The 13,994-nt window shown below is 34.8% G+C and overlaps 1 protein-coding gene across 2 annotated transcripts in view; it reads left to right on the top strand.

Annotated features, from left to right (window-relative positions):
* TRIM33 (tripartite motif containing 33) overlaps positions 1–11,034 on the top strand; it is a 150,791-nt gene extending 139,757 nt beyond the window's left edge. The window contains exons 16-20 of one of the 2 annotated variants that reach the window (XM_032624971.1): positions 524–647; positions 2,350–2,424; positions 4,343–4,495; positions 5,921–5,971; positions 6,051–11,034. In XM_032624971.1, coding sequence (XP_032480862.1) covers positions 524–647; positions 2,350–2,424; positions 4,343–4,495; positions 5,921–5,971; positions 6,051–6,263 — 616 coding nt within the window. In that variant the 3' untranslated portion in view covers positions 6,264–11,034. The remainder of the gene's footprint in view (positions 1–523; positions 648–2,349; positions 2,425–4,342; positions 4,496–5,920; positions 5,972–6,050) is intronic. The other variant, XM_032624972.1, reaches the window with a different exon arrangement.
* Positions 11,035–13,994: the final 2,960 nt, after the last annotated feature.

The following is a 13,994-nucleotide window of genomic DNA, read 5'->3' as shown; positions in this document are numbered from 1 at the left end:
GTAATCAAATTGAAGTTTATGGTTTGATAGAAATCCTGATACAAAAAACTATTGACTGAGCAGATTTAAAAGACTGGCCATGAAAAAGTAATTGTTATATTTTTGGCATCTTTAATACATGCCAAAACAGTACAAGATACCCGAGGGACTGTATCGTGTACTCCTTTCTTCTTCATGCATATGAAGTCACTGTCATGGTCATACTGGGATGTTGAGAATTGGTCTTATGCTGCAAGTGCTGATCATCAGCTTTGTGCTATGAAGAGGCAGACCCCTTTTGAATAGAGATAGTGGGGTTATATTGCTTTCCAGAAGGTAATCAGTTGAAGAATGGAAACATTTGGGGAAGCTTTTATCACATAACTTCACTTTATGAGATGTGGCAAAAATAGTACCTCTCTTTTCCACAAAAACTGGAAAGGAAAGAAAACAAAGAAACTGGAGGCTTACCTCTAGGGAACTAGCTTCCTTAGAGTGGGTTTTGTTATAATTACATGGACTAATTGCCTATTTCCTTCTTTAGTGGGGACTGGATATGCACATTTTGCAGAGATATTGGGAAACCAGAAGTTGAATATGATTGTGATAATTTGCAACATAGTAAGAAGGGGAAAACTGCACAGGGGTTAAGCCCCGTGGACCAAAGGGTAAGTGTCAAATAAATTGATTTATTATTAGGGATTCTGTAGTTGTGTGGCTATACATCTTTTTTTTTTTCTTCAGTGTAATATACATATAACCTGATAAATTTTCATTTTTTAATCTCATTATCTGATAGTATGTTCATAATTTCTGAAATCTTTGTCTGTAGCCCTCAGCTGTAGGCTCTTAGATCTAGCTTCCTCATACTTAACATTTCCCAGCGAAAATCTTGATTTCTAATCCTCTCCTTCAAAAAGCAAAAGAAGGGGACTTCCCTGGTGGTGCAGTGGTTAAGAATCCACCTGCCAGTGCAGGGGACACGGGTTGAAGCCCTGGTCCGGGAAGATCCCACATGCTGTGGAGCAGCTAAGCCTGTGTGCCACAACTACTGAACCTGCACTCTAGAGCCTGAGAGCGACAACTACTGAAGTCCACGTCCCTAGAGCCCGTGCTCTGCAACAAAGACATGCCACCCCAATGAGAAGCCTGTGCACCGCAACAAAGAGTAGCCCCTGCTCGCCACAACTAGAGAAAGCCCCCGCACAGTAACAAAAACCCAATGCGGACAAAAATAAATAAATAAATAAATTTATTTATTTATTTATTTTAAAAAAGCAAAAGCAAGAAAATAACGACATAAAATACTGCATCCTTCTCTCAGTAATTCCCATCATCAAATGGTACCACCGGTCATCTCTGTTGCTCAAGCCAGGAATCTGTTAGAAGAATCAGGAATGACTATAATACCATTTTCTCACTTCCCCCAACCATTACCTTCTGAGACAGCCATCATAGTTTGTCATCTGCACTATTGTAATATCTCTTTGCTGAACTCCCTGATTCTGCTCTTGCCCCCTTACAGTCCATTTTCTATGCGGTACATAGTGTTCTTTTTTAAATATGTAAACAAGTCTATCACTTCCTTGCTTAAAATCTTCTAATAGCATCCCATCATATTAAGAATGAAATCCAAAATCCTCTCATCACTTCACTCAGATTTCTTTTGATCTGGTCTATATTCTGATCTCCAAAGACAAAATATCTTTCACGTACTTCTGTGGTCATTGCAGTTACGTTTGGCTTTGATCTAATGTATAAACTTGCAAAATCCATCTTCCACTATTTTTGAGGAGAAGGTATGTGTTTAGAGTATACAAACGTATATTAAGAAGTTTAAGCATATAAACACTATAAATGTAAAATGCATATCAATTTACTTCTGATTGTATAACAAAATTCTAGAATTGGACTGAGAAGACACAGTTTTTATTTAATTTTGAGCCTGAGCAGAATCCTTTCAAGAAAGGGAATAGCATGTATCTTGCCTGCCTCAGGGAATTAAAATGAGTAGCAACAATCATAAATTGTTGTACAAAATGCTGTATGTTGTTTTAATGACTCCTTTCTATTTGTATAAATAGTTAAGAGGTAATAGTAGGTAAATTACCTGAGTTATCAGATGAGAACAAAGGCACTCTGTCTTTGATAAGTTCATTTAAAGTAGGACAGAAGATAGTCATAGTCTCAAACCTAAATAGAAAACAAGGTAGTTTTCTTTGGGTATATATTTAGTTGGATAGCTAGTATGTAGGAGGCTTATCTTCAGTGTGTTGTAATAATGCTTTGTACTGATAAAGTTCTTATTCTTAAGAATATCTTTTTAGAGGGAAAACATTTCATGGGTTTTCCTTTCTTTTCTTGGGCCAGAAGTGTGAACGTCTTCTGCTTTACCTCTATTGCCATGAATTAAGTATTGAATTCCAGGAGCCAGTTCCTGCTTCGGTGAGTTGTTTACCTTAGTACCTTCCTGTTGAAGAAGTTTTAGTATAATACTTAAGGGTATGGGCTCTGGCCTTAGACTGCTAATGGTAAAACTCAGGCTTGAATAATCTCCTCAACCAAGGTGCTCAAATTCTCTTTTCTAATACTGTTTCTTCCCTCATTGGGTTATTTCAAGGATTCTTCTGTACAATAACCTGTGTAAAATATGTTAGCATAGTACCTGATAAAATTTCTGAGTAATAAGAAGTACTTGTGATGTTATTAGGGCTAAATGGCTATGAGATTCACTTGTTAAAATTGCAGTTTGTTTTTAAAGGCCGTTGCTGTGATAAAAACTTAATGAATTTAATTTCCACTTCTTTTATTGAGTTGGCCAAAAAGTTCGTCTGGGTTTTTCCATAAGCTATTACTTTTAAAATGGACATAAAGGATACAGGTACAGGTATAATGGAAAGAGTCTTGAACTAGGAATCAGAAGACTTAACTTTTCCTAGTTCTGCCGTTAACCAGCCTTATAACTGGGGAAATTACATAATTTTCTGCCTCTACTTTTTTTTTGCGGTACGCGGGCCCCTCACTGTTGTGGCCTCTCCCGTTGCGGAGCACAGGCTCTGGACGCGCAGGCTCAGCGGCCATGGCTCACGGGCCCAGCCACTCTGCGGCATGTGGGATCTTCCCGGACTGGGGCACGAACCCATGTCCCCTGCATCGGCAGGCGGACTCTCAACCACTGCGCCACCAGGGAAGCCCTGCCTCTACTTTTTTAACTGTACAGTGGGAATATTGAACTAAATTATTTCTAAGGTTCCAGTTCTATGATTGATTCTAGGATCTATATTTTAGGGAGAAAATAACTCTATATAAGTATTAATTTGAACAAAAGTGTAAAGTTGAACCTTGCACACTGGTTCTGCTTCATAAGCCCTCTTTTATGAACATTCAAGATTAAGAGAAGACTGTGGGAAAATTTGCAAGCCAATGCCCTTTGTTTATCTTACAGGAGATTTTTGTAAGGAGTAAAGGCTCTAAAATTCCATAGTAAAAGGAGTATCAGGGATGCTCAGTGCCTTATAAATGGTATAAGAATATGCAACATATATTTACTTGCCGTCAGTTGTTGAATTAAGATAATATTGGATACCAGGCCTGTTACAGAGCATTGAATAGTAATTTGTTTACTGGGTAGGCTCAGGAATGGATTTTAAAGTACAAAAGGTCTAGATATAAGGAAGATGTTTTGTTCAGATAGTAATCATCTGATACCAGGAAGTCTGTCTGTTCTTCAAGTTTAGGGACTTTACAGTAGAAGATTACTTTCCAGTGTTTTCTTTTCATGAACTATTTAAATAGTTTCTCCATGTTCAGTTATTTTGCAAGGATACAAATTTTTGGCCAAGAGTTGCAGCCAGAACTCCCAAGTATAATCCTAAATGATTAATAAAAATTTATCTTGTGTTACTACAGTCTTTTCCCCTCTATTGCTATGTCCAGAGTTCTCTGTGATACAAGGTTTTATCCTCTAAAAGATACCCTATTCTAATAATAACAATACATTTTGTAATCTTTTTCCCTTTTTTAAAAAAAAACAGGAGTCATACAATTCTGATGGGCTAGATTTGTCCTTAACACTAGTGGTTGGCTACCCTTGCTGATTGCTTTTTTTCCAAATTTTCTTATTAAAGATAGAACTTTGGGTCCTTCACTAACCATGGACACTGCCACATATTCTGAATATGATTTGATTTTCATGATGTGCATGTGACAGAAGATTTAAAGTACAATTCATTATACTCAAAATTTGCATGCAGCTGGCTCGATCAACACATGTTTTTCTCTAAAATTAATATGCTTTGCATTTTCAAATTAAACACTTCGGCATTTTTTGAGAATCCTTATCTATCCTTATTTGTTTCTTTAGATACCAAACTACTATAAAATTATAAAGAAACCTATGGATTTATCAACCGTGAAAAAGAAGCTTCAGAAAAAACATTCCCAACACTACCAAATCCCAGATGACTTTGTGGCTGATGTTCGTTTGATCTTCAAGAACTGTGAAAGGTTTAATGAAGTATGTTAGCTTCCAAACTATAGAGTCTTGGATTAGTAGTTTTTGTTTGTTTGCTTACTTGGTTACTGGATTTTGTTTTTCCTGCCAAGAGATTTTTCTGAGTTGATTTCTAAAATTTATTCTGCTTCAGTTCTGTCAAAAGTAAAATTTGATTGCATCCACAGCTCCAAAGAAGAAAGTTTACTGTGTATAATTTGAAGTATATACTTAAATATAATGTATTAAATTAAGAATATTATTGGATATCCCTTTCTGTACATGTTGAGAGTTGAGATAAGTATAGAAGATAGTCTGTAGTTAAGTATATTTTGTGGGAAATGATTACAGACAAGCCTACATTTGGGGTACATTTAGGAAAGGCATTTGTACCAGTGTCCTTAGATTTTGTTATTGACCATATAAATATAGAACCTTAAAATTATAAACTCACGTGGCTCATCTTGAATAGTAGCCCAGAGTGTATAATTTTGAGTTATCTGATCTCAGTGTGACTTTCATTAACTTTGGTTATGTATTTTTTTGAGAATAAAGATGAGCTATCCATACCTTCAGAAGAAATCTGATAGATATTTACCTCCTTCAAGGAAATTTTTGTTATCTTTGGGAAGCTCAAGTCTCTTATTGTTCAGGAATATTTTCATTATTATAAGAGAAGAAAATGGATGAGACTCCACAAAATCTTCAAAAAGATTATTACTAAAATCTTTATTGCTGATAAAATTTGGGTGCCATATGAATGTTATTAAAAACTCAAATTGAATCATTTAAAGTGTACTCATAGTTTCCCCTGGAAGCATCTAGGTGACTTTTTAAAATAAAAAAATTTTTTTCTTATTAGGTGACAAGTTCTGGTCACCTTTATAGCAATGTGCCACAGAGAATATAGTAAAACCTCACTCACTTGAAGTTAAATTAATACAGTCCCAAGTTTCTTGTGTTATTTTCTAATTCAGTTAGATTATTTTCAAATAAGTATACTTTCATGAACCATAGCTAACATTTGCCAGGAAGAAGACTCATTTTATCTGCTTTAATAATAGTTAACTAAATTATGATTAACAAATTGCCATGCAGATAGAATTCTGACTTAGTGGTTGTTGAAAGTGGCAGTTTTTAAAAAAATATTTCTTATATCATTTTTTTCACAAATATTTTTCTCTTAAATATATTGTTGTATTCAAACCAACTCCTACTCAGGTTGACCTCACTAATTCAGAATTTGAGACAATTTTGCAGTAGCTTTAGTAATAGCTTTGTTAAGAAAGGGGGTCCATGTTCTGTATAATTTTAGAAAGCACTTGATCTGGTCATAGCAATTTGTTCCTCCTAGTATGGCTGACTTTCGTCGCCAATCCTATGCAGTCTTATAACTTTAGAAAGGATTATAATTTCCCTTTTTTTTTTTGACTCTGGTATCCTTTTTAGATGATGAAAGTTGTTCAAGTTTATGCAGAAACACAAGAGATTAATTTGAAGGTAAGCTTTTCAGACCATGCAAACTTGGTGAAGGAATATGCATTACCAATAGGTGAATATTCCTATCTTTTGCTTGCAGGCTGATTCAGAAGTAGCTCAGGCAGGGAAAGCAGTTGCATTGTACTTTGAAGATAAACTCACAGAGATCTACTCAGACAGGACCTTCGCACCTTTGCCAGAGTTTGAGCAGGAAGAGGATGATGGTGAGGTAACTGAGGACTCTGATGAAGACTTTATACAGCCCCGCAGAAAACGCCTAAAGTCAGATGAGAGACCAGTACATATAAAGTAAAATGACATGAACTTAAATCACTTGTTTAAAAAAAGAAAAGAATGAAAAACTTTTATTTAAGTGTTGCTGGAATATCCTGCCTACAGTGGGCACCTCCTTGAAGAAGCTGATAGCTTTTACACAGTATTAGATTGAAATAATGGACAGAAAACACATTCTTGTCAAGAAAAGGGGGAAGGACTCTATTTGCAACTTTAAAAGTAAAAACAAAAGCGAAAGTAAAATGATTTGAAGATTTCTGTTACCACAGAGAATGGTTCTGATTGTTAGAATGGGCAGATGTTGATGATCACTTGGTATTGATTGGTGCAGATACTGAGTGTTCAAGTACTTAAGGGTCATGTCACTGGTTAAATTGTCTCTTTGGAGTAGAGTGCACAATTATTAAACCAACTTTTATGCCTCCCCCTCCACACATATACATACTGGCTTATTTTCTAGTTAAAAATCAAAGTTGCTCAGATTCCACTTTGATGTCAGTGCAGATGTGCATTGCATCATGCTGTTATATTTTCTCTCATTTTGATGCTGTTGGGCCTTAGTTTTATATTGGTTTAAAGAACTCAACAATAGTTTATTTTCTGTTCATACTTAAGAGCCTAGGAAACATGACCATTGATCATCATTTAATCAACTTTTAATGTTCTACTGAAATAAATATGGTAACCTTTCAGTAGCAGATCATTTACAGTAGTCATTTCCAGAAGACACTTACACAGAATTGCACTTCCAAATCAAATCATCTGATCATAGTTATTCCCGTGAAAGGTAGAATGTTTGTTTGAAAATTAATCTAGTTTTCTGTACATTTAAAATTTGATTGCAAAGGTGACAGCTGGCTCTTATCCAGTCTTCCTTCATATCAGTTTTCTGATAGACCACTATTGGCAAACAGTAATCTGTCAACTACCAAATGTGTAAAATTTTCTGTATTTCACTTTGTCTTATTTGTAAATAGTGAACTAAAACTTCTGGCAGATCAGCAACATTTGCTGAGCCTGTTTTTTAAGCTAATATGTATTCTTACTAATGTTCCTATCAAGAATGGATTTGTAATATATGCTGTCTATTTCTAATGTTCACATTCATATTTTGAGGTTCTATCTTATTTTAATAGAGAACAGACTTCTCAGAAAATCTTCAGAAGCAGCTTATTATTAAAATATCAAAATATTGAAATAAACCCGGTGGGGTTAGAGTACTCATCCGTCCACCAAGTGGGACATTTGCATGGACTGGGGGCTTAAAGGACGTAAAAGAGACCTGTAAGTATATCCTGAAAATGAGCCAATCAATCCCCACTTGAATGGTTACTGGAGTAAACCCACCTTTACTACTCTGATTTTAGCACCTGAGGCAGATAAACCACCTTGGCTCTGTTTCATTTTTCTTCTCTTCATTTGTGATGCTCAGATCCAAGATGCGTGTTCTAGACTGTGTACAGGCTTCTCTTTTTTGAGTTAAAAATTTTAGTCCTACTTTTGTATGGACATGTTAGAATGTAAAGTGACCAAAATAGAAGACTTGCCATTAGATATTTTTCAGACATCAGCAGATTTGTGGCAAATCATTTGCCTTTTTAAAAATTCAGCTTGAACAGTTCAGACAGTAGACTACTCAGAAAAAATTATTTGACATAATTGTCTAAGAGGTAAATATTTTTTAGTGCGTACTGAATCAAATAAAGTGCTCTAAAGAAGTTATTATACAAATTTCTTTGGGTTGTTTTTCTTTTCTTAACAAGTGGTGGGGGTAAAAATGAATATGATTCAAGCCTTCTGATGGTATATTGGTTTTATTATTGCTACTGACTTCATTCTGTGGCTTTCTTTTAGCTTCTTTTTCAGTTTCGTTATAAGTTAAACTTCAAAACATATACCAAACTTTTATCATTTTACTCAAATTTTAAGTTCTTTAAGAACAGGTTTCTTATAAAAAGGAGAAAATTGTTTTAAAACGCCTTTATCTGTGTGCATTTTCCTCTTTTCCACAACATTCATGATTTCATTTTATCAGGAGACTTACCGAAGGGCACATTTTTGGAAAGTGATGAGTAACAGTATAACTTCATTTTGCCAAGCCACTGAGTTCTAATATTTTATGCTTGCTCTTCATATGAATACTTTTCACGAGTCTTAGATAATAGGTTCTACCAACGGGGGCAGAAACAAAAATTTTAAGTAAATATTTATTTCTTGATATTTGGGGCCTTAAAAAGTAGTGTGTTTCATTCAAAACATTTCCATGTTAGATGGCGTTTTTGTTTTCTTTTAATTTAAGATTAGTTCTTTAAAAAGCTACTTATTGCCAGCATTTAACAGGCTTCATTTCTCTTAACAGAAGGTAGTTCATATGGCTGAGGAATTACTATTAAATTATATAGCTAGCAACAAACCACGTTTAAGTGAAGGTATTCACTTTAGATTTCATTAAAGCTTTTTTCTTGCACATTTATCATTGTGTTTCTAAGCTGATTTGTTCAGCACTAATATGACTGTAAAAAAATATAAAAATTTAAATTGGTATTCAGATATCTTACATGTTTTCCTACTCATTTATGTTTTAAAAAGACAAACATTGAATATTGATCCCTGAAGGTGTTTGTTTTGATACTCCCTTACATTTGTGTTCTTTGTTAAAAGGCAGTATTTTTGATTTGTAGATGTTAAATGTTTCCTTAAAAGCTTGCAAACTTTCACCACACTTCATTTTTCATTTTCACTAAGAACAAAGTGTTCCTCAGTCTGTTCCTCTGGCTTAAATTTGTCTTTTTGTAGCACTGAGTGAAGGAATTGCTTTGCAAGGTGAAGTATGTATGTGTTTCAAAGTATGGTTAAATTGTAGGTCATGCGCTATATTGAAACATCAAATCATTACCACAGAGAAAGGTTAAGGCATTGAATCCACTGTTGAAATTATTCTTTTTGGAATCAACAAGGTACTTTCTGACTTCTATTCTTATATAAGGGAATTTTAAATAAATTTTAAAGTTAGTTAATTCTAATTTTTTGTTATAACACTTTGAGATTTTTAGTTAATCCAAAGAAATAATGCTTTTAAATAGAAGCAAAAGGTTTATGGTGTGCAAATTACAGATTTACCAATTACCTCAGCAGGTATCCTGCCATGTAACTATTAGTGATTAGTTTTAATAAGCCAGTAGACTTAGGTTTTCTGACTATGCTCCTGGGTTGTGGCCTACCATACGTTATTAAACAGTCTCTTAGTAGTCAAAATGGGAGTAAATGCTGTGGCCCCCTCTTGGCCTTTTAAAGTCCTTTACCCATGCTCACTCACATACAACACATGAAGTATAAAAATCTCATTTCTTGAGGTCAGCACTGCTTATTTGCATACTTAACTTTGGATCAGTGAGTAGTTTTATAAAATCCAACCTCCCCAACTTCCCTAATTAAAGCAATCAAGTTCTTAATTCATACCATGAATTCTTATACCATCTATATTAATAATCTGCTGGAGGTGATCCAAGGTTTAGTGTATTGCAGCTTGATCATATACCAGACCTGGATGTTTTATTTCTCTCACAGTTATCTCCTCCTTGATAAAGCAATAACACTGCTTTAAGTCTGTTGCCTAATAGCATGTCATAATCCTCTCCTGGATGGTGATTTTATAGGAAAGTTTGTATGCATATCACCCAGTCTATCTTTTAAAAATTAAGGAATTTAAATGTATGCTGGAGCTAATGACAATATATTGTGGCATTTTATTTTAAAAATTGGGGAAAGTTGCATATTTTTTTAAAAGTAGGCATTTGAGTAAAAGAATTGAAGGTACTTTTTTAAGAAAAAAATTTATATGCCACAGTTTACATAGACCTTTCAGATTTCAACATGTACTCTTGGATATAATGGTTTGTTTTATTTGGTCAAAATGCATGTATAGCATTTCTTCCATTTAGTTCCTTGTGTTTGCCTTCGTGGTCTTTTATATATTTTTTATTGTATCTGAGAAACAAAATTATCTTTGAAAATAAGTCAATTTGGATATATTTGTTATGATCACACTACAAAATGTACAAAATTAAGTTTAGCCCTTTTCTAGAAAGCAAGTGATCTTTAAAATTAAAAATGCTGTTCTTTTAAATTCACCAAATTTGTATGTGGGAAGGCACTGAAATGATTTTGTAAGTGCCACTGCAGTACTCCCTTTCAAGTGTGGCCTAAATTTCAATCTTAAGAACGAAATGCATGTCTGCTCCTGGTCTGAAAAATGTAGGTATTAACTATGTTTTAAATCACAGTGAAACATGTATATAAGCCTATAACAAAAAGATTTGTGCAATCTGAAAGCCTGTTGATTTTCTATGTAGACATACCTACACACGAAAGGGTTAAATTCACATCCCTACTAGTTCCTTGCTTCCAGTATTTCAACTCTTCTCCCCTCATTATTATTAATATTACAATTACTATTATTTTTGCACATAGTTAACTACCCGTCAATATGATTCTGAAAGAAAAAGTGCTGTTTCTGTGGTATTGTATTCTCTAAATCATCATATTTAATTTTTTAAACAAGGTTGCAGTTTCTAATTGTTCCGTTCCTGTGTTTTTTGCTGGTGTGTAATAAAAGCAAGATTTTCTTTTCATGGTTATTTAATACATTAGCTACCTGTAAATACTTCTTGTTATAATGCTCTGGAATGTGTTGTAGAAGTTGTATTAGATTAGTTTAAAGCTTTGTTTGAAAGCCACATTGTTTTGGTTATTTCTATTAAATTAGAAAATTGAAAAAGTTTTCAAATGAATTTCTTTTTTTTTCTTCCTCTTTGAGTTGAGACTTAATCATTTAAATTTATTTTTAAAATTTATACTCTGTGCAGGGCACTGGAGGTATTGTCATGAACAAGATAAAATACAGTCCCTTCCCTTACGTGTTTAGACTCTGTTGGAGAATGATGAGTGCTATGGTAGGGATTAACACATAAGAAAGGATCTAACCCCAAATTTTGTTGGTCAGGGAAGCAATCTCTCTCACTCATAAAAGATAGGACCAGGTAAAAGAGAAAAGGAAAAAAGAATAAATATACAGAAGCCTAAAAATGAAAGAGAACATCTATGTATTCCAGGACCTGAAAAGTTCAGTTTGGCTGGAATAGAATGTAAGTTGGAGTAGTAAAATACTAAGCTGGAGAAATGAGCAGGGTCCTTTTCAAGCAGAGGGGTTTGAAAGTTATGTTAAAGGGTTTGGGGCTTTCTGAGGGCAACAAGGAGCCCCTGAAGAATATTAAGCACGATGGGACTTGGTGAGTTGATATAATCAGGTGTGCCTTTTTGAAAGATCATTTTAATTATGAAGAATGAATTATGAGGAGATTGGTAGTGGAGAGACAATTGTAGCCTCTGAGTAATTTAGGTGAGCAGTAAACTAGGTGTCTGGCAGTGGAGATGGAAAATAGCAGTCAAATTTTAGAGATTTAAAAAGTGAAATAGACCAATGACTGAGGCCACACAGTTGTCTACGGCATATTTTATGTGGTACCTATTAAAATAGTAAAGAGGGGGATAAAAGAAAAGACTTGAGAGTTTGTTGAGTTTAAGGTACCTCTGGAAAATTAAGGTGCAGGTAGGTGTCCATAGTTCTGGTGCTTACAAAAAATCCTTGGGCTGCAGGTAGAACCTGTAAGATACATCAGGAATCACGTCTGTTTTATTCATCACTGAATGCCTAGCACACGGTAGGCATGCTAGCACACGGTAGGCATGCTAGCACACGGTAGGCATGCTAACGCACAGTAGGCATTCAGTAAACAAATGTCAGAGTTGAGTCACTTGCATAATAGTTGGTAACTGAAACAATGTAAGCGTATGGTATTGCCTAGGAAATTTATACAATAAGGGTAGAATACTTAATGATAGCAGAGGCAACAACATTTAAGGATTAGGAAAAAAGACTCCACAAGTACACTATGGATTAGTCATGGAAGAAAGCCAGGAGAGCTATAATGGAAGATAAGAGAAAAAGGTGGCAAGAAGGGGTATGAAGTATCAGTGATAAAATGTTGGAGCAAGAGATGAAGTAATGCTAAAGTGGCTATTGAATTTAGGAATGCAGAAGCCATAGATGACCTTGGTAAGATCTGCTCCAGCTTGAGCAGCAACAAGAGTTCAGTGGGTTAGATTAATGACTGAGTGTAGACTATTCTTTCAAAAAATATGACTTTGCTTTTTCTTTAGGTTATACAGAGCTTATGGCCATGAATAATCAAGTAAAATATCAGAATGAAACCTCCAAATTATCATCTTTCTAGATGCATTTCGTGTAGTGGAAAAAGCATGGATTTTGGCCATTGGGGAGACTTTGGCTTAAACATTTTGAAGTGATAGATTTACTGATCTGTGTGAACGCAGAGTTTTACTTTATTTGTGTTGTGAAATGGAGATAGTCATATGCAGCTCATGGAATTGCTATGGACACAAGATCCTTTGTAGCCACAGGATTGACACATAGTAAGTTCTCAACAACCATAGAGCTTCCTGTTTCTTCTTCCTGCTATTGGGATGAAAAGGGGGAAGATTAGAAATGTAATTTCTCCCTTTTTACTGATGAAACAAGAAGAGACTTCAGTACAGGACCCCAAGGCTTTTAAATCTATCCTCAACTCTTAAGTAGTTAAACTTGTCCTTCACTAATTTAATTGGTCCTTAGACTTCTAGATCTCAGCATATACCCATATTTTGCTCTACATTTTTAGGAAATAAAAAATGCAAAAAATGAATTGGTAGGATACAGTACCTAATGCCAGGTTTTGTCTCAAGCTTCCCCTTTTCATATTACTTGGGCTCAGGTGGTGGTAAATATATCACTGTTCTTTCATTTACAAATATGTTACTGTTGTTGATTTGGAAAGGCAATACATAGGGACATCAGTTTCTGACAGCATGGCAGACTGCATGCCCTGAAGAACTCTGACGGTTCAAACATCTGAAATGCTGGGTAAGATTCACTTAAAAACAAACAAAAACCTTCTTTAAATGCATTGCTGAGTCAGGAAAGAAGATGCTCAAAGCTCCACCCTATCACCTGTAGCATTTTTGCCAAAAGTATTTGACCTGAATCTAATCATGTGAAATAGACAAAAGTGGAATATAGGACATTCACAGAGATGCCTGATGTGAATTATTAAAGTAACTGCTGTGTAAAACAGGTATGGAGACTATTCTAGATCAAACAGTGACATGAAATGCATGAACTGTGATTTGATCTTGAATTAAATAATCCCCACCATTAAAGACATTTTAGGCGCAGCTGTGGAAATTTGTATATGAACTCTTAAATGATATGGAATGTTTAATTTCCTTAGGTGTGATAATGGATTTGTGCTTATATTGGAAATCTCCTTAGGAGATGGCATGCTGTAATATGTAGGGATGAAGTATTTTATTATTGTAAATGGTTAGGCAAAACGTGTGTGTGTGTGATAATGCAAATGTGGCGGAATAACAACAGCTGAAACCAGTTAAGGGTAGATGGATGCATATTGTATTGTTTCAAACTTCTGGAGACTTGAAATTTTTCAAAATAAATTAATTTGGGCTGGGGGGGACAAAAAGCATGAATCCAGAGAAGTAAGCATTAAAGAAGACAACTGCTCCAGGTGTCCTGAGGACTTTGGAATGAGCCAAACTTTTAAATGGTGACAAAGCATAGGGCCTACATAAGTGTGAAGTTTGAGTGAAATACTCTTCCAAAACCTGGGAATATGAT

Source organism: Phocoena sinus, chromosome 1 (genome assembly GCF_008692025.1).
Source record: "Phocoena sinus isolate mPhoSin1 chromosome 1, mPhoSin1.pri, whole genome shotgun sequence".
Lineage (NCBI taxonomy): Eukaryota > Metazoa > Chordata > Mammalia > Artiodactyla > Phocoenidae > Phocoena > Phocoena sinus.
The sequence above is the reverse complement of the archived record's forward strand: the minus strand, read 5'-3'. Positions and strand labels throughout refer to the sequence as shown.